The following is a 21,054-nucleotide window of genomic DNA, read 5'->3' on the forward strand; positions in this document are numbered from 1 at the left end:
TCATTCTCAAAACTTTTGGCCATGACTGCATTTTGTGAAGCACCCTCACAACATGATCCTGCCACCCCCGTGCTTCACGGTTGGGGTGATGTTCTTCGGCTTGCAAGCCTCCCCCTTTTTCCTCCAAACATGACGATGGTCATTATGGCCAAACAGTTATATTTTTGTTTCATCAGACCAGAGGACATTTCTCCAAAAAGTACGATCTTTGTCCCCATGTGCAGTTGCAAACCGTAGTCTGGCTTTTTTTATGGCGGTTTTGGAGCAGCGGCTTCTTCCTTGCTGAGCGGCCTTTCAGGTTATATCGATATAGAACTCGTTTTACTGTGGATATAGATACTTTTGTACTTGTTTCCTCCAGCATCTTCACAAGGTCCTTTGCTGTTGTTCTGGGATTGATTTGCACTTTTCACACCAAAGTACATTCATCTCTAGGAGACAGAACGCGTATCCTTCCTGAGCGGTATGACGGCTGCGTGGTCCCATGGTGTTTATGCTTGCGTGCTATTGTTTGTACAGATGAACGTGGTACCTTCAGGCGTTTGGAAATTGCTCCCAAGGATGAACCAGACTTGTGGTGGTCTACAATTTTTTTTCTGAGGTCTTGGTTGATTTCTTTTGATTTTCCAATGATGTCAACCAAAGAGGCACTGAGTTTGAAGGTAGGCCTTGAAATTCATCCACAGGGACACCCAATTGACTCAAATCATGTCAATTAGCCTATCAGAAGCTTCTAAAGCCATCACATACTTTTCTGGAATTTTCCAAGCTGTTTAAAGGCACAATCAACTTAGTGTATGTAAACGTCTGACCCACTGGAATTGTGATAAAGTGAATTATAAGTGAAATAATCTGTCTGTAAACAATTGTTGGAAAAATGACTTGTGTCATGCAGAAAGTAGATGTCCTAACCGACTTGCCAAAACTATAGTTTGTTAACAAGAAATTTGTGGAGTGGTTGAAACACTTAGGTTGGAGTCATTAAAACTTGTTTATGTAAACTTCCGACTTCAACTGTACCTGTTTGAGGGTGTCAGTTGGAAGCAGACGTTACACCTTTGACTCACTATCCGGCCTCTTGAGTTATGGAATTTATTTTGTATTGCTCCTCATGCCACAAAACACCCTACTTTTTTTTGTTAGCAGCAGATATTAAGTGTGTTGTGTTCATTGTTAGCTTTATTCATAGTAGGTGTTTAATTCATAATATGCGTTTCATTTTCACTCATCATACAATCTTACTGCCAAAACATTCCCTTTGGAAATGTATCTCTTGAAACATGTCTGTTCTGTTTTAGCTTCATTTTGGGGTTGACATTTACTTGGGAGCATAATATGAGAGATGTTAAGTTTTTATATTTGTTTTCAAATAATTAGGGATCAGAGTAGGCTTGCAAAATTTTAGCAACTCCCCAAATTCCCAGGTTTTCCAGAAATCCTGGTTCTGAAAATCCTAGGATTTGTGCAACCCTAGACAAGAGGTATGCTATCTTGTATATCAGATGTGAACGTACAGAGGGAGTGTACTGTCGTAGAGTGGGCCTGCTGTAGCAGCTGTGAAGACACTCATTACCAGACCTCTGCTGGTGACTCCCACCCATACCGGCCTACCAGTCAAAATGTCCAAATTCCCCTTGAGAGCATCCTCCAGGCCCACCTGGAGACTGGGGTGTCCGCTGAGAATGCCTGCCTAGAAATAATCATTATCTTCGCATCCATCTAACTCTCATAACTCTCGTTCTCACTGGAAACCTAGCTAAGATGTAGCCGGGCCGATGCTCTTGACTACACCAGACCCACTTGGCATTACTTACCTGAGATTCTGTCCTTATGTTGAATGTTGAATCTGTGGTTTAACCAAAGGTTAGGAGATTGACTCATCAAGTCATTATCTGGTAATTGGTGCACAAAATGTTTGTTTTCACTAACAATCAGATCAAAGGGCTGAAAGTGTTACTTTTCTAAGAGACAAGTTTGCTCTGGGCTCGTTTTTTCAGAGGGGCCAATGAGTGGTGAAAGCTCTCTTTTGAACCTGCCGGTCTAATACAAAAAAAGGACGAAAATGACTTGTCTTCCCTTTCTATATCACAACAGCAATTTTCCTGGGCTCATTCCGGCTGCCTTATGAAGAGATCCGGGACATTGTGCTGGAGGTGGACGAGGAGAGGCTGAGCGAATCACTGATCCAGGTCAGTCCAACCTACCGTCTGACCCCCTTGGGTGTGCGCATGTGCGTGTGTATGCATGCATCCATGTGTATGTGTTTGAACTGCGTGCACGTGTGTGTGTGTGTGTGTGCTAGGCAATTGTAGTCCATCAAGATGCACCTTTGTGTTTTAATGTGTGGTAGGTAGCCTGGTGACCCCATCTAATTTTTTGGAACAAGTCAGCATCACCCCATTCTTCCACACCATAGGGACCTCCTATTCATCCACTCATAATAGATGGTGTGGGACAAGGCTTGGCAAAACTCCCTCCAACTCCACCCTCCTTTCCCCTGCCCTTTCTCTTATGCCATGATTGATGATCCAGCTAGAGGTACTCTATTTACACATTTTTTCTGTATTCCTTGTCAGGGAGAATGGAATAATTGTGAATGGGGCGGCTCGTTTGAGGTAGAGCTGCATTGGCTTGGCACAAGAGGTGAAATCTGCATTGACATCGCCCGCCTTATCCTTTTATTACTTCTCTCCTGCAGCCCCCTTTCCTGTCTGTGTCTCTGTGAGCTAGACCACTAGGGGTATCATTCCTATTGTTCCTGTGCAGTGAGCTGTGTGTTCTCTCAGTCTTGACTGGAACACAACCAGTTTGTAGACCTTTCTCACTCAGAAAAAGAGATGAATTACCCTGTAGATATGTATTTTATTTGTCCTTATGGTTTAGTAGTAAACACACACAGCACCACAGAAGGTCACTTCTTTGCTCTGAGGCTCTTCAAAGACAGTAGGAAAGTGTGGCGGCGTTGAAATATTGTCACGTATACTCCCTCTCCGGCCTCTAGGTCATCAGGCTGCTGATTATCCCGCACACCTGTCACCATCGTCTCGCGCACATGCACCTCCTGACACTCACCTGGTCTCCATCACCTCCTTGATTATCTTCCCTATATATGTCACTCCCCTTGGTTCTTTCCTCAGGAGTTATTGACTCTGTTTTCATGTCGGTGCATTGTTTGTGGTTCATGTTCGTTGTTTCTTGCATTTATTAAAACACTCACTCCTTGAACTTGCTTCCCGACTCTCAGAGCACTCGTTACAAATATATTTATTTAGATGTTCTCTCTCTGACTGCCAGCCGCCCCTGCAATACTGTTATTTTGAGCTCTGATAACCTTTAATTGGCTCGCAATCTGGCAGAGCACAGGGCCTGCGTTAAAGCACAACGGCTCAAACCCCACCGTCACTTTGCAGAGGCGTAGGGAAGCTAACGTGATGACCTTTTTCCACATTCAGCCTTTCCGTCGAGGGGAGATTCATCTGTCAACAGAACCTCGGCCATATCCCATCCTATTCCATTGTCGTTCCCGATCCCTGTTCCACATACAGATATATGGCCGGGTCAAACAGCCACACTGTACTGTTCCCTCACTTGAACACTCGACGACTCACCAAGGCCTAAGTACAGCCGTGGGAAACGGTAATATCCCTTATGTGTTGTCGCCGGGCAGACTTGTGGAATGGAGAGTTGACTTGGAATCTAAGAAGATTGTTGGTAAGCAGTGAGAGGAGAGGCGCCGGGGGAGGTATGGATGCAGGTTGATTCAGAGGGGGAAGAGCAAGCCTACCGCTGGGATGACACAGCCCTGAGTATGGTCTCCTTCTCCACTCAGCTCATCTCCACTCACTCCACTGATGAATCACAATACACGGACTGCTCTCCGCCACACTCATTGGCCATTTACACACACATGGCTGCAGTCAAACACACCACCATGATGCACCTTTAGAGCCAGTGTAGGATGATAATGTGGATGATGCTATGAGGTTGCTATAAGAGGAAAGGGAACGTGATGGTGAGATCCTAATGAGGCCTCTCATGTAGATGGGAGAAAGGCTTTAAGAGATGTTAGGTACAGATTGGTTCTCTGTAGAGGGGGATTTCTCTCTGCCTCTCACTTCACTTCCAGCAAAGGTCAAAGGGTAGAGTGAGAAGAGTTCAGTCCAGCCCTCCTTCACACTGCAGTCAAGGAGATGTCGGCCCCCAGGAGAGGAGAGCTAGGGAGGGGCGTGAGCGGCCTCGCCATCACCCCCTTCGCCAAATTGACCGCAATGGAAGAAATCGAGAAAATTGTGTACGCAAAGCGAGGGCCTCGGTAGTCCACTCATGCCCACGGCGAAACCGATACTATCCCTGCTCAATATGAACCGGGGATCCCACGGCACCATTCCCAGGAGGCAGAGTATTTATTGAAAATTCACTTCAGTTCAAAAGGGCACCTCCGCTACAGCTCTTTCAAAGACGAATGTGGGAAGTGAATGAAGGGAAGAAAAAAAATAATGAATAGATAGACAGATAGATGGGGAGGGAGGGAGAGAAAGTAGGGCTCTTAATGTATATTAGACCATATTCAATTTCATCATCTTCCCGGCCCCATGTCTACACGCCGGGGGCGGCAGGTAGCCTAGTGGTTCGAGCGTTGGACTAGTAACTGAAAGGTTGCACGACAGAATCCCCGAGCTGACAAGGTAAAAATCTGTCGTTCTGCCCCTGAATAAGGCAGTTAACCCACTGTTCCTAGGCTATCGTTGAAAATAACAATTTCTTCTTAACTGACTTGCCTAGTTAAATAAAGATAAAATATAAAAAAGAAATGTCTAATGCAATGATTTGTCTGTGAAACGTTGTCACACACCGGCCTTGACACGTCCATCCATGCGAAGTGTCACCCTGTCCGAGGGGAATACATATTGGAGTTGATTGGCTATCCATATGCTGCATTAGAAGCCAACAGCGCCCCACCCTATGATGTACAGATCCCCGAACTCCGGCAGACACCACCAGTCACCACCATCCATCCAGCACATCCATCTATAGGATTCTGTCTCATCCATGTACTATTAGCTTTACCTACATCCTCACTCAGTACAAATTCCCTTCCACCCACACATCTCCAGTCTTTCTATAAGATGCCATGCTCTGAACAATGGCCCTTTCCATTCAGCTGCTTCTCTATGAGCTCCATCTGATCATGGCTTTATTCACGGTTGCAGAGAGGTCAGTTTTGGATGTCAGCTCAATTTCTTCATCGCCACATACCCAGAAGATGTCAGATGGCCTCTGCGTGTCAGTACAAAAGACCTGCTGTAACAATTAGATGAAAAGGTTGCAAAAACAGTATATTTTTTTAACGAATGTTCGCCCATTAAAAAGTCTGAGTGTTTCACGGCAAAATCGGGGCAAAGGTCTCCTTGAAAAGGCCGCCGGTCTGACAAAGCCACTCAGAGAGGTGGCGGTGAAAGAGACGTGTGGAAGTGCATTGTCTGGGGAGGGGGGCAGGCACGTGTGACCCCCCCCACCCCCTCCAGGCCTCGACTCCCATTGTCTGCAGTGTGACAAGGCCATAACCTGAGGGCCTCGGCTCGTGCTCCCTGCTTCGCTCTTTATTCAGACCACATAATAACAGTTCAGCCACACTTTAAAACACTGCTGCGCTGTTCAGACTGGTTCACACCCATGAAGTATTTTCAAGTTAATCACCGCACCAGTGGGAGCAGGGGGTCGTGGACCGTGGGATGGGCTCCAACCACCACACTGACACACATTACAGTTCTTACTCTGGAGCGCCCTTTTTAATTTGAATCTGGCCCCCGGCTATAATTGACAAAACAAACTCAAGAACGGCGAGGCAGGATCATTCCATTGCCAGTGTCTTAAGTTGGCTTTTCTGTTGGCTCCTTAATCATTCCAAGACCCCCTTCATGGCCTTCTCTGCCCTGTCGGGAAAGCTTAACTGACATAATGGTGGTATTTGGTTCGGTGCCCTTGTGCGGTTGGTGCCAACTGAGCACAAGAAGGCCAAACAATACACAGATCATTAATGAGCTCCTCACAGGCTGGGTAACTTACTGAGATAATACATTGGTAGCTACAACGCAGTGGGTAGAGACCTAGAGCTGTGAAAGCAGCACCAAACGGCTACACAAAAAGACACGCCTAAGACTGCTTTTTCATGCTGCCCATTTGAAGGGATTTGTTAGCAGATGTAGTTTTCCAAGATTTGGAAGGTATTTCAAGGTCCTGTTAGATAATATAATTTTAAAGACTTCAAATATGTTTGAAGGTTCTTTTAGGGAATGTACAAGTCAGCCTTATTCTTTGATTTAAAACATCACGCTTGTAAACCTTCATGTTATTCCGACTGGGCACACAATGTTTCCACCGATGACTAAAGAATCTGTTCGAGATCTAACAAACATGCAGTTCCGTAATGCCTGACAGCACTTGTTGTACTCTTTGAGGTTCTAATCGGCCCTGGCTACACTATATACTGTATAGTCAATCAGGCAGAGAGAGGGAGTCTATCGTGTTCAATTGGCCTCCATTTCCAAATTAGCCATGTCACTTCAAAGCTATGCATACACACAAGGAAATACGAATAACGATGGCATATGTATGAACTCTTTGAAGGATACATTTGTGGTCATTGTGATAATTTTTCTGTGGCAATGATGAGTTATTTTAAAGGTACTTATGCCCAACCAAGGCCATAATAGCTCATAAAAATGACTCAAGTATTATATTGGTTTTATGAGATCTTCAAATTGCGTTAGTCAGAGGACACTTAACAGAGGGAGGGGAACATAGAACTTCTAGATTTCTCGGTGAAGACTTTGGTGTCAATGGCGAAGAGTGTCCATCATTGCCACAATTGTACCATTTTTAGTCGATCCCGTGGATGTTTTGATGTACCGTGACAACTGTGTGGAGCTAACGTTCTCTCCTTGACCCCTCATTCGACATGAAAAACTAACTCAGTTAGTGGCTCTTTTGAGCCCAGCTTAAGAAACTTCTGCGGACTTTGCTGCTAGAACTCCTGGTGCTCTACTCTCTCTTCCACCAAGGCTTTAGCTTTCACTCACTCAGGCTGTGGCGAGATGAGAGGGGTAAATACTAAATATTTAGGTGCACTAACTTTTTGGTGTGTGTTTGTGGACACCGGACTGCACACTTGTGTGTGTGTGTGTGTGTGTCCTTGTTTGTGAGCACATGCACCGTGAGTGGTAAAGCTCAGGCTCATTGGTGGATTTCGCCCTGGGGGCTTGTTTTGCAGAATATCTGAGTGGTTCCTTAGTGTTTTATGTTGGCCAATGTGTTTAATATTACCCCATATCCTTTTCAAAAGGAAAGGCTAATGACTACACGGCTCTACTCTGCTTATTCATTTGTAATCAATACATGTTGTGTGCAAATGCACTGTCGAGAGGGAGTATTAAGAGAATAAAATTACTTTCAGATATAAAGGAACATACAAAGGGTATTTTTAATGTGTTTAAGCCCAGCATGTCATAATGGATAAATATGGGCACATTGTTTGAAGTAAGTCATGGTAAATAGCTGTCGTGTTTTTGGCTATGCCGGATTAAGTGATATGACATGCTATTCTATAAAATAATATATATGTAATTAATATTACCTGATTAAGCTAATTATGTAAATGTAATTAACTAGAAAGTCGGGGCACCACAAAATAATGTTTATTGAGCTGTTATCTTCCGAATAAACTCTTAAAGACCTGGTAATATTTTACCTCAATAGCAGTCAATATTTAATTGTCACCTTATTTAGTCTCATCTGAAAGTTGTAAATTATTGGTTATCTTCACGAACCATGGCTAACAAGCTGAATCAGCAATACAAAATTTGGTTTAATTATTTATTTACTAAATACCTAAATAATCACACAGAATTGCATCTACACAGAATGGATCATACATTGATTGCAAATTATGTCATAAAGGAAAACATCCCTGGCGGACGGAACAGATATGACAGCTGGTTACACAAAGAAAGGGGGTTGGGTTTTGAATGAAAGAGCGAGGAAAGACTGAGGAACAAAAATATATTGTGTCTCTATCAGGCCGTAGGCAGCTACTCTATCGTAAATACAGAATCTTATGCATTCTAAATAACCGCCCATTTGGAAAAGGAAAATGCAATAAATATTTACTCTGAGCTGCACTTCGATCGGTTGGTCGTAGATGGATGGCCGGGTTGTCCTTTGAAAAATGTATTGTGGTAGAACGGCTCCTTGGTAGTACCTTCGTCGTGTGGTAGGCAGATACTCTGTCCGTCCTCTCCTAGCCCATGTCTACAGTTGGTGTGCAAACGCAACGGCTAGGAGGTATCACTTCTTTAGTGAATAAGAGTTCAAAGTTCATACCAAGTTGCCATACTTTAAGCTCATGCTGGCTGGTATAGTCGATATTCATCCTTTCGGCGTGTGGATCGTCATCTTCATGTTGAAATTCAATGCTAATTTCGTTAGGTTCTTGTCGTTCAACCAGAGCTCATGCTGAGGTTGGCTTAGTTCTGTAGGTGACCTTGTCCTTTTTAACGCAGGGACCGCAAGTCCTCACGTCCTTGGAACAGGAAGTAGACTTTTCGTCAACGGGTTTATATAGTGGTGAAAGAAGAGCGTGTTTCATAGTTTAAAACCCATGTCTGTTCACTTGGGCGTGGCCTCTGAGTGAGCAGAGTGGTGTTCTTCAGAGTGGTGACAAACCGTTCTCTCATTAAGAAGCTAAAAATTAAATTGAATATTTTCACATTAGTTTCATATTTAAACATTTAAATTGCACAACAATTCGATGTGAATCTGATAACTAGAATGTGTAGATTTTCCAAGATACAGTTTGTCGTCCTATCTTCAGTAATCATGTCTCAGACGCAAACTGATCTGACGACATATTCATTAAGTACCCAAGCATATTTTCTGGTTGGATTACCGAAATATGGTTCCGTTTCCCACCTTTTGATGTTCCCAGAATCTCTATGTTAACAAAGGGCTTTTCAAGAGTGAACTCTATAGAGTAGAGAGAGAGAGAAACGGGGGAAGGTATTTATGAGGGTCATAAACCTCCCCCATCAGGCCAACGCCATGACATAGTAGAAGTGGGAGATACTGTGTAACCATGTAGGGTTACAGTAATATCCATAGAATAGTTTTCATATGTGATACATACTGTGTTTATTTTGTAGTTAGCTTGTGGCATATAGCCAAATGTTTTGATTATGATGTGTCTAAAAGGTGTGCTTAGATATTTTAAGTAGTGTGATCATGTTTTGCAAAGCTGTTCAATACAGCTGTCACACACACACACACACACACACACACACACACACACACACACACACACACACACACACACACACACACACACACACACTCAAAATATGCACATGCTATAACACCTTATAGATGCCATTGACTGTGTAAAGCCATATCAATGCCCTTAGTTGATAAGTCCAAGGGCACTGAATGTACCAGTCGTTAAATCTGATGCAACACCCCAGTCTATTCAATCTGAGTGTTGACAGATTAGTGATGAACCTGCCACACTAGAGTAGTGAGGAACCTGTCACGCTAGAGTAGTGAGGAACCTGTCTCACTAGAGTAGTGAGGAACCTGTCTCACTAGAGTAGTGAGGAACCTGTCACGCTAGAGTAGTGAGGAACATGTCACACTAGAGTAGTGAGGAACATGTCACACTAGAGTAGTGAGGAACATGTCACACTAGAGTAGTGAGGAACCTGTCACACTAGAGTAGTGAGGAACATGTCACACTAGAGTAGTGAGGAACCTGTCACGCTAGAGTAGTTCCTCACTTGCTACACTAGTGTAGTGAGGAACCTGGCTCGCTAGAGTAGTTCCTCACCTGCTACACTAGTGTAGTGATGAACCTGGCTCACTAGAGTAGTGAGGAACCTGTCACACTAGAGTAGTGAGGAACCTGTCACACCAGAGTAGTAAGGAACCTGCCACACCAGAGTAGTAAGGAACCTGTCACACTAGAGTAGTGAGGAACCTGTCACACTAGAGTAGTGAGGAACCTGTCACATTAGAGTAGTAAGGAACCTGTCACACTAGAGTAGTGAGGAACCTGTCACACTAGAGTAGTGAGGAACCTGTCACATTAGAGTAGTAAGGAACCTGTCACACTAGAGTAGTGAGGAACCTGTCACACTGTCACACTAAATGAAATTGTTTTAAGATGGTCATACCAAAGATCATTTAGCTATTTGATGTAGGATTTTAGGACCCCTGTAAGTATCCCACATTTTAATGTATTATTATTTGATGAAACATTGCATTTGGGGTTACTGCTATTAGCCCATAGAAACACATTGCATAACATGTTCATACATGGCAAAACACATAGTAAAACAATTAATCAAAAGGAAGTATGTTTTGAAGTGTCTGTCCTATATCTGAGCTACAGTTGAAGTCGGAAGTTTACATACACCTTAGCCAAATACATTTAAACTCAGTTTTTCACAATTCATGACATTTATTCCTAGTAAAGAATCCCTGTCTTAGGTCAGTTAGGATCACCACTTTATTTTAAGAATGTGAAATTACAGAATTATACTAGAGAGAATAATTTATTTCAGCTTTTATTTCTTTCATCACATTCCCAGTGTGTGAGAAGTTTACATACACTGAAATTTGGAAGCATTGCCTTTAAATTGTTAAACTTGTGTAAAATGTTTCGGGTAGCCTTCCACAAGCTTCCCACAATAAGTTGGGTGAATTTTGGCCCATTCCTCCTGACAGAGTTGTTGTAACTGAGTCAGGTTTGTAGGCCTCCTTGCTTGTACATACTTTTTCAGTTCTGCCCACAAATTTTCTATGGGATTGACGTCAGGGCTTTGTGATGGCCACTCCAGTTCCTTGACTTTGTTGTCCTTAAGCCATTTTGCCACGACTTTGGAAGTATGCTTGGGGTCATTGTCCATTTGGTAGACCCATTTGCGACCAAGCTTTAATTTCCTGACTGATGTTTTGAGATGTTGCTTCAATATATACACATAATTTTCCTTCATCATGAAGTCATCTATTTTGTGAAGTGCACCAGTCCCTCCTGTAGCAAACCACCCCCACAACATGATCATGGTTGGGATGGTGTTCTTTGGCTTACAAGCCTCCCCCTTTTTCCTCCAAACATAACGATGGTCATTATGGCCAAACAGTTCTATTTTTGTTTCATCAGACCAGAGGACATTTCTCCAAAAAGTATGATCTTTGTCCCCATGTGCAGTTGCAAACCGTAGTCTGACTTTTTTATGGCGGTTTTGGAGCAGTGGCTATTTCCTTGCTGAGCGGCCTTTCAGGTTATGTCGGTATAGGACTCGTTTTACTGTGGATATAGATACTTTTGTATCTGTTTCCTCCAGCATCTTCACAAGGTCCTTTGCTGTTGTTCTGGGATTTATTTGCACTTTTCGCACCAAAGTATGTTAATCTCTAGGAGACAGAGCACGTCTCCTTCCTGAGCGGTATGACGGCTGCGTGGTCCCATTGTCACGTCCTGACCAGTATAAGGGGTTATCGGTGGCTTGCTATTTAAAGCAGACACGCATCGAGCTACTGTTCGACTGAATGTTAGAATAGGAAATACTAGTGACCTAAGCGACTTTAAGCTTTATGACCGTCGGTGCTAGGCACACCGGTTCCAGTTTCAGAAACGGCTGGCCTCCTGGGTTTTTCATGCACGACAGTGCCTAGGGTTTACCGAGGATGATGCGACAAACAAAAAACATCCAGTAAGTGGCAGTCCTAAGGGCGAAAACAGCTCTTTGATGAAGAAGGTCGAAGGAGAATGACAAGAGTTGTGCTAGCTAACAGGCGGGCCACAATCAGGCAAATAACTGTGCAGTACAACAGTGGCGTGTACAACGGCATCTCGGAATGCACAACTTTTTACGGATGGGCTATTGCAGCAGACGACCACACCAGGTTCCATTTCTTACAGATTTAATCAATAAGAAGCGGCTCCAGTGGGTTAACTATCACCAACACTGGACAATTGAGGAGTGGAAAAACATTGCCTGGTCCGACGAATCCCAGTTCCTGTTTCGTCAGGCTGATGGCAGAGACAGGATTTGGCATAAGCAGCATGAGTCCATGGCACAATCCTGCCTGGTGTCAATGGTACATGCTGGTGGCGGTGGTGTAATAGGGTGGGAAATGTTTTCCTGGCACACGTTAGGTCCCTTGGTACCAATTGAGCAACATTTCCATGGAGGCAAAGGGGGTCCTACCCACTACTATATTGGTTAACCTAATAAACTGGTACCAAGCTACCGAGTGTTGCGAAGCTTGTAGGCGTCCTAGAGCAAAACAACCAACATATACAGTTCCAGTCAAAAGTTTGGACACACCTACTCATTCCAGGGTTTCTCTTTATTTTCACTATTTTCTACATTGTAGAATAATAGTGAAGACATCAAAACTGTGAAATAACACACATGGATTCATGTCATATCCCCCAAAAAATGAAACAAATCAAAATATATGTTATATTTCAGATTCTTCAAAGTAGCCATCCTTTGCCTTGATGACAGCTTTGCACACTCTTGGTATTCTCTCAACCAGCTTCATGAGGTAGTCACCTGGAACTGTGTAGCCTACTCCGAGTAGGCTAGAGTAGACTGATAAGACTGCTTGGATTCGGTGGACTGATATAGGGTACATACCATTTTGAGATTATAATTAGAATAGATCAATACAATAAACCCACCCTGTTCTTCATTCACAAATGGTAATTACAGAATTATGCATCATTCCTTCCCCTCGCTCATCAACTCACCCATTATCCCCCTTTCTCCCCATCATAATTTACATCATTTATTTAATCCGTTGTTATATGTGTAATATCGTATGATTATCAGCCGGGTACATCACTTTCAACTTTTGGGAGAAGAAGTGGAGCGTACAAACTGCATGGTGTGGATTTTTCTATGGTAATTAGAATAACATTTTTAAGTGAATGTCTCTCACAAGGCAATAAGGCCCATGGCAACTATTAGTCACAATTTCAGAGTGTGAACAGGTTTACTGCATGCCTTATTGCATGTTGCAGGATAAACACTTTGTAGATCAAGTGTATTAATGTAAATTATGGCAAGATGTAGCAGTTGAAATCAAAACATTTTGTTTTGAAACAAGGATGCATGAGCAAAAAAGAACCCCGTACCTACTGTTAAATATGGTGGTTGATATTTGATGTTATGGGGCTATTTTGCTTCCAATGGTCCTGGGGCCCTTGATAAGGTTCATGGCATCATGAACTTTACCCAGAACAAGGACATTTTAGTGCCAAACACGGTTGCCTCTGAGAGGATGCTGAACCTTGGCCGCAAGTGGATCTTGGATAATGCACATATGCACACATGTACACGTACGCACACATAGATGCACACAAACATGTAGGTGTACGCATGCACATACAGTGCCTTCAGAAAGCATTCACACCACTTGACATTTTACACATTGTAACGTGTTTCACACAATATACCATAATGACAAAGTGAAAACATGTTTAAAAAAATATTTGCACATTTATTGAAAATTAAATACAAAAATATCATATTTACATGCAGTTGAAGTCGGAAGTTTACATACACCGTAGCCAAATACATTTAAAATCAGTTTTTCACAAATCCTGACATTAAAATCGAGTAATAATTCCCAGTCTTAGGTCAGTTAGGATCACCACTTTATTTTAAGAATGTGAAATGTGAGAATAATAGAAGAGATAATTATTTATTTCAGCTTTTATTTCTTTCATCACATTCCCAGTGGGTCAGAAGTTTACATACACTCAATTAGTATTTGGTAGCATTGCCTTTAAATTGTTTAACTTGTGTGAAACGTTTTGGGTAGCCTTCCACAAGCTTCCCACAATAAATTGGGTGAATTTTGGCCCATTCCTCCTGACAGAGCTGATGTAACTGAGTCAGGTTTGTTGGCCTCCTTGCTCGCACACACTTTTTCAGTTCTACCCACACATTTTCTATAGGATTGAGGTCACCCTTTTTCCTCTAAACATAACAATAGTCATTATGGCCAAACAGTTCTATTTTTGTTTCATCAGACCAGAGGACATTTCTCCAAAAAGTATGATCTTTGTCCCCATGTGCAGTTGCAAACTGTAGTCTGGCTTTTTTATGGCGGTTTTGTAGCGGCGGCTTCTTCCTTGCTGAGCGGCCTTTCAGGTTTTGTCGATATAGGACTTGTTTTACTGTGGATGTAGATACGTTTGTACCTGTTTTGTCCAGCATCTTCACAGGGTCCTTTGCTGTTGTTCTGGGATTGATTTGCACTTTTCTCACCAAAGTACGTTCATCTCTAGGAGACAGAATGCATCTCCTACCTGAGCGGTATAACGGCTGTGTGGTCCCATTGTTACCGGTGTGTACTGGAGGCGAAGTCAGGTGCAGGAGAGCAGAGTGTAGTTAACAGGCGCCCTTTTGGAACGAGGGGTTAATATGGTAATCGACACATGGAATGAGGGGTTAATACGGTAATCGGAGGGAAGCTGTAACCTGTAACACACCTCGTTCACCCTCCTCAGGACTTTGAATGGCCCCACAAACCACGGACCCAGCTTCCGGCAGGGCAGGCGGAGGGGCAGGTTTCGAAGTCGAGAGCCAGACCCAGAACACCGGGGCCTCACTGCGGTGACGGTCCGCGCTGGTCTTTTGGTGTAGCGCGGCTCGCTGGAGGTGAACATGGGCAGCCTCCCATGTCTCCTCCGTGCGCCTGAACCACCGCAAGAGCCTCGGTCTGACCCTGATGCAACGGCGCCAGAACCGGGCTGGTACCCCAATACGCACTGAAAGGGGGAGAGGTTAGTGGAGGAGTGGCGAAGCGAGTTCTGCACCATCTTGGCCCAGGGCACGAACGCCGCCCACTCCCCCGGCAGGTCCTGGCAATAGGACCACAGAAACCTGCCCACATCCTGGTTGACTCTTTCTACCTGCCCGTTACTCTCGGGGTGAAAACCCGAGGTGAGGCTGATCGAGAACCCAGACGTGAACGCCTTCCAGACTATCGACGTAAACTGGGGACCCCGATCAGACACTATATCCTCAGGCACCCCGTAGTGCCGGAAGACGTGAGTAAACAGGGCTTCCGCAGTCTGTAGGGCCATAGGAAGACCAGGCAGAGGGAGGAGACGACAGGACATAGAGAAACAAATCACAACGACCAGGATCGTAGTGTTTCCCTGTGAAAGAGGAAGATCGGTTTGGAAATCCACTGACAGGTGTGACCAAGGTCGTTGTGGAACGGGTAAGGGATGTAGCTTACCTCTGGGCAGGTGTCTCGGAACCTCATTGATAGACAGAAATGTTCAAGTCTTTTTCAGTCTAGGTAAAAATTTGAACTATGCTACTCAGGGACATTCAATGTCATCTTGGTAAGCAACTTTAGTGTATAATTGGCCTTGTGTTTTAGGTTATTGTCCTGCTGAAAGGGGAATTTTCTCCCAGTGTCTGTTGGAAAGCAGACTGACCCAGGTTTTCCTTTATGATTTTGCCTGTGCTTAGCTCTATTTGGCATACCCATAACATGATGCAGCCACCACCATGCTTGAAAATATGAAGAATGGTACTCAGTGATGTGTTGTGTTGGATTTGCTCCAAGCATAACACTTTGTATCCACATTTTTTGCAGTTTTACTTTAGTACCTTATTGCAAACAGGATGCATCTTTTCGAATATTTTTATTCTGTACAGCTTTCTTCTTTTCAATCTGTCAATTAGCTTTTTATTGTTGAGTAACTACAATGTTGTTGATCCATCATCAGTTTTCTCCTATCACAGCCAATAAATTGTAACTGTTTTAATGTCCCCGCTGGCCTCATGGGGAAATCCCTGAGCAGTTTCATTCCTCTCCAGCAACTGAGTTATGAAAACGATTGCATCTCTGTAGTGACTGGGTGTATTGATACACCATCAAACGTGTAATTAATAACTTCACCATGCTCAAAGGGATATTCAGTGTCTGCTTTTTTATTTTTACCCATCTACCAATAGGTGTCCTTCTTTGCGAGGTATTGGAAAACCTCCCTGTTCTTTGTGGTTGAATCTGTTTTTGAAATTCACTGCTCGCCCTTACAGATATGTGTGGGGTAAAGAGATGAGGTAGTCATTCAAAAATCATGTTAAACAATATTATTGCACACCAAGTAAATCCATGCAAATTATTTTAAGCACATATTTACTCCTAAACATATTTAGGTTTGCCATAATAATACTTATTGACTCAAGACTTTTCAGATTTTCATTTGTAATTCATTTGTAAAAATATCTAAAAAGATAATTCCACTTTGACATTATGGGATGTTGTGTGTAGGCCAGTGACACAAAATCTCTATTTAATAAATTTTAAATTCAGGCTGTAACACAACAAAATGTGGAATGTCAGTGGGTGTGAATTATTTCTGAGGGCACTGTACTTATGCATGCACGCGCACATGCACACACACGCACACACACACACACACACACACACACACACACACACACACACACACACACACACACACACACACACACACACACACACAGTATCCTATAGAGTTGTATATCCACTTGCTCAGACATGTCTATGAGATCCCTCCATTCCCCTAATCCCTCTTTACATACTCGGTGGGAAATTTAACATTTTTTTCAAATACACATTTAATGTCACGCCAAGTCATTTCAGCTTTGCCAGCTACATCCCTCAACGCCCCACAATGTATCAATTGATTTAAAAATGTTCTCATTTAAAGTAATATTTAATGCGATTTTGGAATCTGTCACCCTTGGTTTGTCAGTCTGTCGCTGTATAGCGACCCTCCATGAGATTCTGAGATGTTAGTTTGGTTTGGAGTAAATATCCTGTTTGGGTTATGTCTGAGTGATCTACTCTAGATTAGCCACATCCAAACAGTTTAGTCTACAAACTTGTCAAAATCTTTAGAATTAAAGAAATGTATGCCTTCTGTTGGTTTTTATGTTAACTTTGGATTGACAATTTGGCAGACTGACAAAATCAACTCTAGAAATAGCTGATTGCTGAAATATATTTTTATAGGAACTATCTGAATCCAGGGCCCTGGGCTTTCTGCCACCTGTTTCCACTAATGTATGTACTTTATTAGTGTTGATTGAGGAGAAAGTGCACCCTTATTAATATTACGTGTTTTATTATTTAGTCAGGAGACAGAGAGAAGAAGCGGAATGAGGATATATTTGTACACACTCAGTTAATTCCTCACCAAGGGGATAAAGAGTCAGCATAGATCCTGTCATGAAAATTGTTTATTGGGATTTGACATGAAAGGCATCTGAAGTTACTTTCTTTGAAATAGGCATACCAAATATGTCATGACGTGCCTCCTGGTTTAAAAATGAAAAAATATATCTAAGTTATATACTTTTTTGTTGTTGTCAATTTCTGGTGTGTTCAAGCATACCAAACAAAAAGGCCTTAGTCATTCTTTACACGTTTTGGCATCCACTCATTTGCGTACTGTGTAGATGTAGCACATGGGGATGTGTGAAACTTACTCCTCAGCATTAAATTTCCCGCTTACGTTGTCTCATTAGCTAGCTTTTGAGGTGGCATGATCATCTAAGACGCCTGAGGGAGGATGGTCACGTGTGTTTGTGAGGCAGAGGTCCCAAGTTCACACCAGGTATGGTGGTACTCACTAAGCAAGGAGCCTCATCTTCTTCCATTATCTGTTTTGAGAGTTACCTGCAATTCAATCCCCCATCAAACTATCACGTTTCCACCTTTCAAGAGTTGGAACTCAGAAACTCAGTTAAAAATAAAAAATAATAATTGACGAAACTGTCATGATTAAAATGAAAATGGATGTGGAGACCTCTTTAGAAGGGTGCTTGTTTGACTGCTCTTCACTATCGAACTCAAACAGAGACCTTTGAAGACCTGCTGTGGTGCCACAGCGGGAAGACGTCAGTCCGATGTTACACTTCATCACAGCAACACAGGGAGAAAAACACCATGCTCTGATACAAATAAATTAAAACGAGATAATCGCATCTGTCAAACACATCGAAAACCGCAACTTGCTGTCTTTGAATCGGATGTGAAAAATCTCAGATTTTTCTGTGTCGGCTTCCCGCGAGGTGTTTAGAGAGGAAAACAAAGACTTTCCCCCTGATTTGTCCTTTTGTTTGAGTCCTTGACTTTAATAAAGAGTTTATTGCTTGGATAACATGTCTGTTGATTGTGCTGTCCCTGTGACTATATTTTGAGATTTGTTGACCTTCCTTTCTCCCCGACTTCACTGTTCGGGAATATTCACTGCCTGAAGAGAGAATCACAGGAAAAGTAGATTTCTGCCATAGAAAGGAAACGGGAGAGAAATTGGTCCACGTAACCTGTGTGTACATATTTTTCCAATCAGAAAACAACTTGCTAGTAGAATGAGCACTGTGTCAAAGTCCAACTGTACACTTTATACAGTCTCATGAAATACCTGATAGATGACTGAAACAAAACATGTCATCATATTAAAATTGTTTTCCACAATATCACTAATATATGTTTTTTAATTGGAGAATCAATGCAGGGAACCAGTTTCTTGATAGTTGGTCCTGTCTCATACAATATTTTATATTATTCCTAATCAACAGAATGACCCATTAGTACAGTTTCCATGCACAATCAGTGCCCAACGGTCAATACAAATAGTTACAATATCTGTTGATCTATCTGGGCGTCATTAGTCTCCAGGACCCCAAATTAACATGTGGTAACTGTAGCAGCCCTCCAACAATCTCCCCCATATGCTGAGTGTGTCTGTCTGGAGGTCTGACGTGAGGAGTCTGGCCTAACCCTTTGGGGACTGCTGATAATTAACTAGATAACAGACAAATTAAATAATAATCACGCTGATAAATTCCATCTCCATCTCAAACTCTTTACCAAACCGAGCAGCACAGACTGAAGTCTTGGAGACACCAGTGGAAACGGTCACAGACGAGGCCACAACACACTCTAATTGTCTCTTCTCAACTTGCTGCCGCAGAGGAAAACAACCCCAATAATCAGATTCTGGGAGCATTAGTGATGATGATTGCCAAGGCTGAATGGTTTCGCTGTTGTGTTGTTGCATTTACTCCTGAATCAAAGAAATGTTGTTCAGGAGGGCTTTGTTGTTCAACCCAACTGCCAGGGTAATGTTCCTCACACTCGGAAGTGATATGAAGAGGACATAGAAAGACAATTCCGCTCGCATAATCCCTCATTACGTGGCGATGGATCTTTGTTGCACGATTCAAATCAAATCAACCTTTATTTGTCACATGCGCCAAATACAACAAGTGTAGACCTTACCGTGAAATGCTTACTTACAAGACCTTAACCAACAGTGCAGTTCAAGTAGACTTAAGAAAATATTTACCAAATAAACAAAAGTAAAAAGTAATAAAAAAGTAACAATAAAATAACAATAATAAGGCTATATACAGGGGGTACCGGTACCGAATCAGTGTGCGGGGGTACAAGTTAGTTGAGGCAATTTGTGCATGTAGGTAGGGTTGAAGTAACTATGCATAGATAATAAACAGTGAGTAGCAGCAGTGTACAAACAAATGGGGGGGTTGTCAATGTAATTAGCAGTCTTATGGCTTGGGGGTAGAAGCTGTTTAGGAGCCTTTTGGTCCTTGACTTGGCGCACCGGTACCGCTTGCCCTACGGTATCAGAGAAAACAGTTTATGACTAGGGTGACTGGAGTCTCTGACTATTTTATGGGCTTTCCTCTGACACTGCCTATTACATAGGTCCTGGATGTCAGGAAGCTTGACCCCAGTTATGTACTGGGCCGTACACACAACCCTCTGTAGTGCCTTACGGTCAGATGCTGAGCAGTTGCCATACCAGGCGGTGATGCAACCGGTCAGGATGCTCTCGATGGTGCAGCTGTAGAACTTTTTGAGGATCTAGATACCCATGCCAAATCTTTTCAGTCTCCTGAGAGGGAAAATGTTTTGTCGTGCCCTCTTCACAACTGTCTTGGTGTGTTTGGATCATGATAACTTGTTGAGTGATGTAGACACCAAGGATCTTGAAACTCTCGACCCGCTCCACTACAGCCCCATCAATGTTAATGGGGGCCTGTTCTGTTTTCATGTAGGCCACGGGAGATTGTGGACGTGTGTCCGCAAAACCCTAGAAGAGCTCCAAACCAGTTATTTAATTTACCATGGGAAGACAATAGTCGAGTGTCGAATCTACAAAAAAAAATTAATAATGTTTCTGCTACACAAGCCGAGAAAAGTTACAATAATCTTCTTATTGAATTGGGTTGTGATATTTTGGAGGTTCTTTCCTGGTTTGCACTTTCACACTAACAGGGTTAATATTCAAATGTGTTTTGCACACAATAAGAAGTGTGTCATAAACTGTGACCAACTTTGAGCGTACATTTACTTACATTTTCACTGCAAGGTGGTATCCATTTATGTTTTTATAATGATTTTCTATCAAATATGTCATTTTTGTAAAATACAATAATTTACTTCCATAATGTCTAATAAGCAATGATCAGCAGCTTCTCCATGGAGAACAGTAGAACTTAGTGGAGTGAGTAATCAATCAATCAGGGTTTCTGCCTGAAAGGTCAAGAGTGAATAACTGTAACTTTTTGGGGTGGAAATTAAGGTTGAGTCCCAAATGGCACCCTATTCCCAATAGAGTGCACTACTTTTGGCCAGGGTCCATAGAGCCATTTGGAAGCCCCATCATTTGTACACCGTAGCTGTTAGTACACCGTACTCACATTTTAAGGAATGCCATCTCCCACATCCCATTCTATGCGCTGGTTCTTAATTGGTGTCCACTATGATTAATAGCGTTCATTATTGAAATATAATGAGGCTACATAACTGGCACACACTTGTTAGCTCTAATTGGGAAAACATTCAGTGGCTAATATAGAAGGAACACACGTTTCATAGAACTGTTGCAGCCCACACTGGAACTGACAAACCCCACAGTATTTCTTTCCAACTTGTTGATTTCTCGACTGG

The 21,054-nt window shown here is 42.7% G+C and overlaps 1 protein-coding gene across 5 annotated transcripts in view; it reads left to right on the forward strand.

Moving 5' to 3' along the window:
• Window positions 1–21,054, forward strand: part of LOC106611507 (protein diaphanous homolog 2) — a 687,763-nt gene that overhangs the window by 372,632 nt on the left and 294,077 nt on the right. For all 5 annotated transcript variants that reach the window (XM_014211777.2, XM_014211776.2, XM_014211774.2 and 2 more), the window contains one exon: window positions 2,095–2,189. In XM_014211777.2, the coding sequence (XP_014067252.1) occupies window positions 2,095–2,189 (95 nt within the window). The remainder of the gene's footprint in view (window positions 1–2,094; window positions 2,190–21,054) is intronic.

Source organism: Salmo salar, chromosome ssa09 (assembly GCF_905237065.1).
Source record: "Salmo salar chromosome ssa09, Ssal_v3.1, whole genome shotgun sequence".
Classification (NCBI taxonomy): domain Eukaryota; kingdom Metazoa; phylum Chordata; class Actinopteri; order Salmoniformes; family Salmonidae; genus Salmo; species Salmo salar.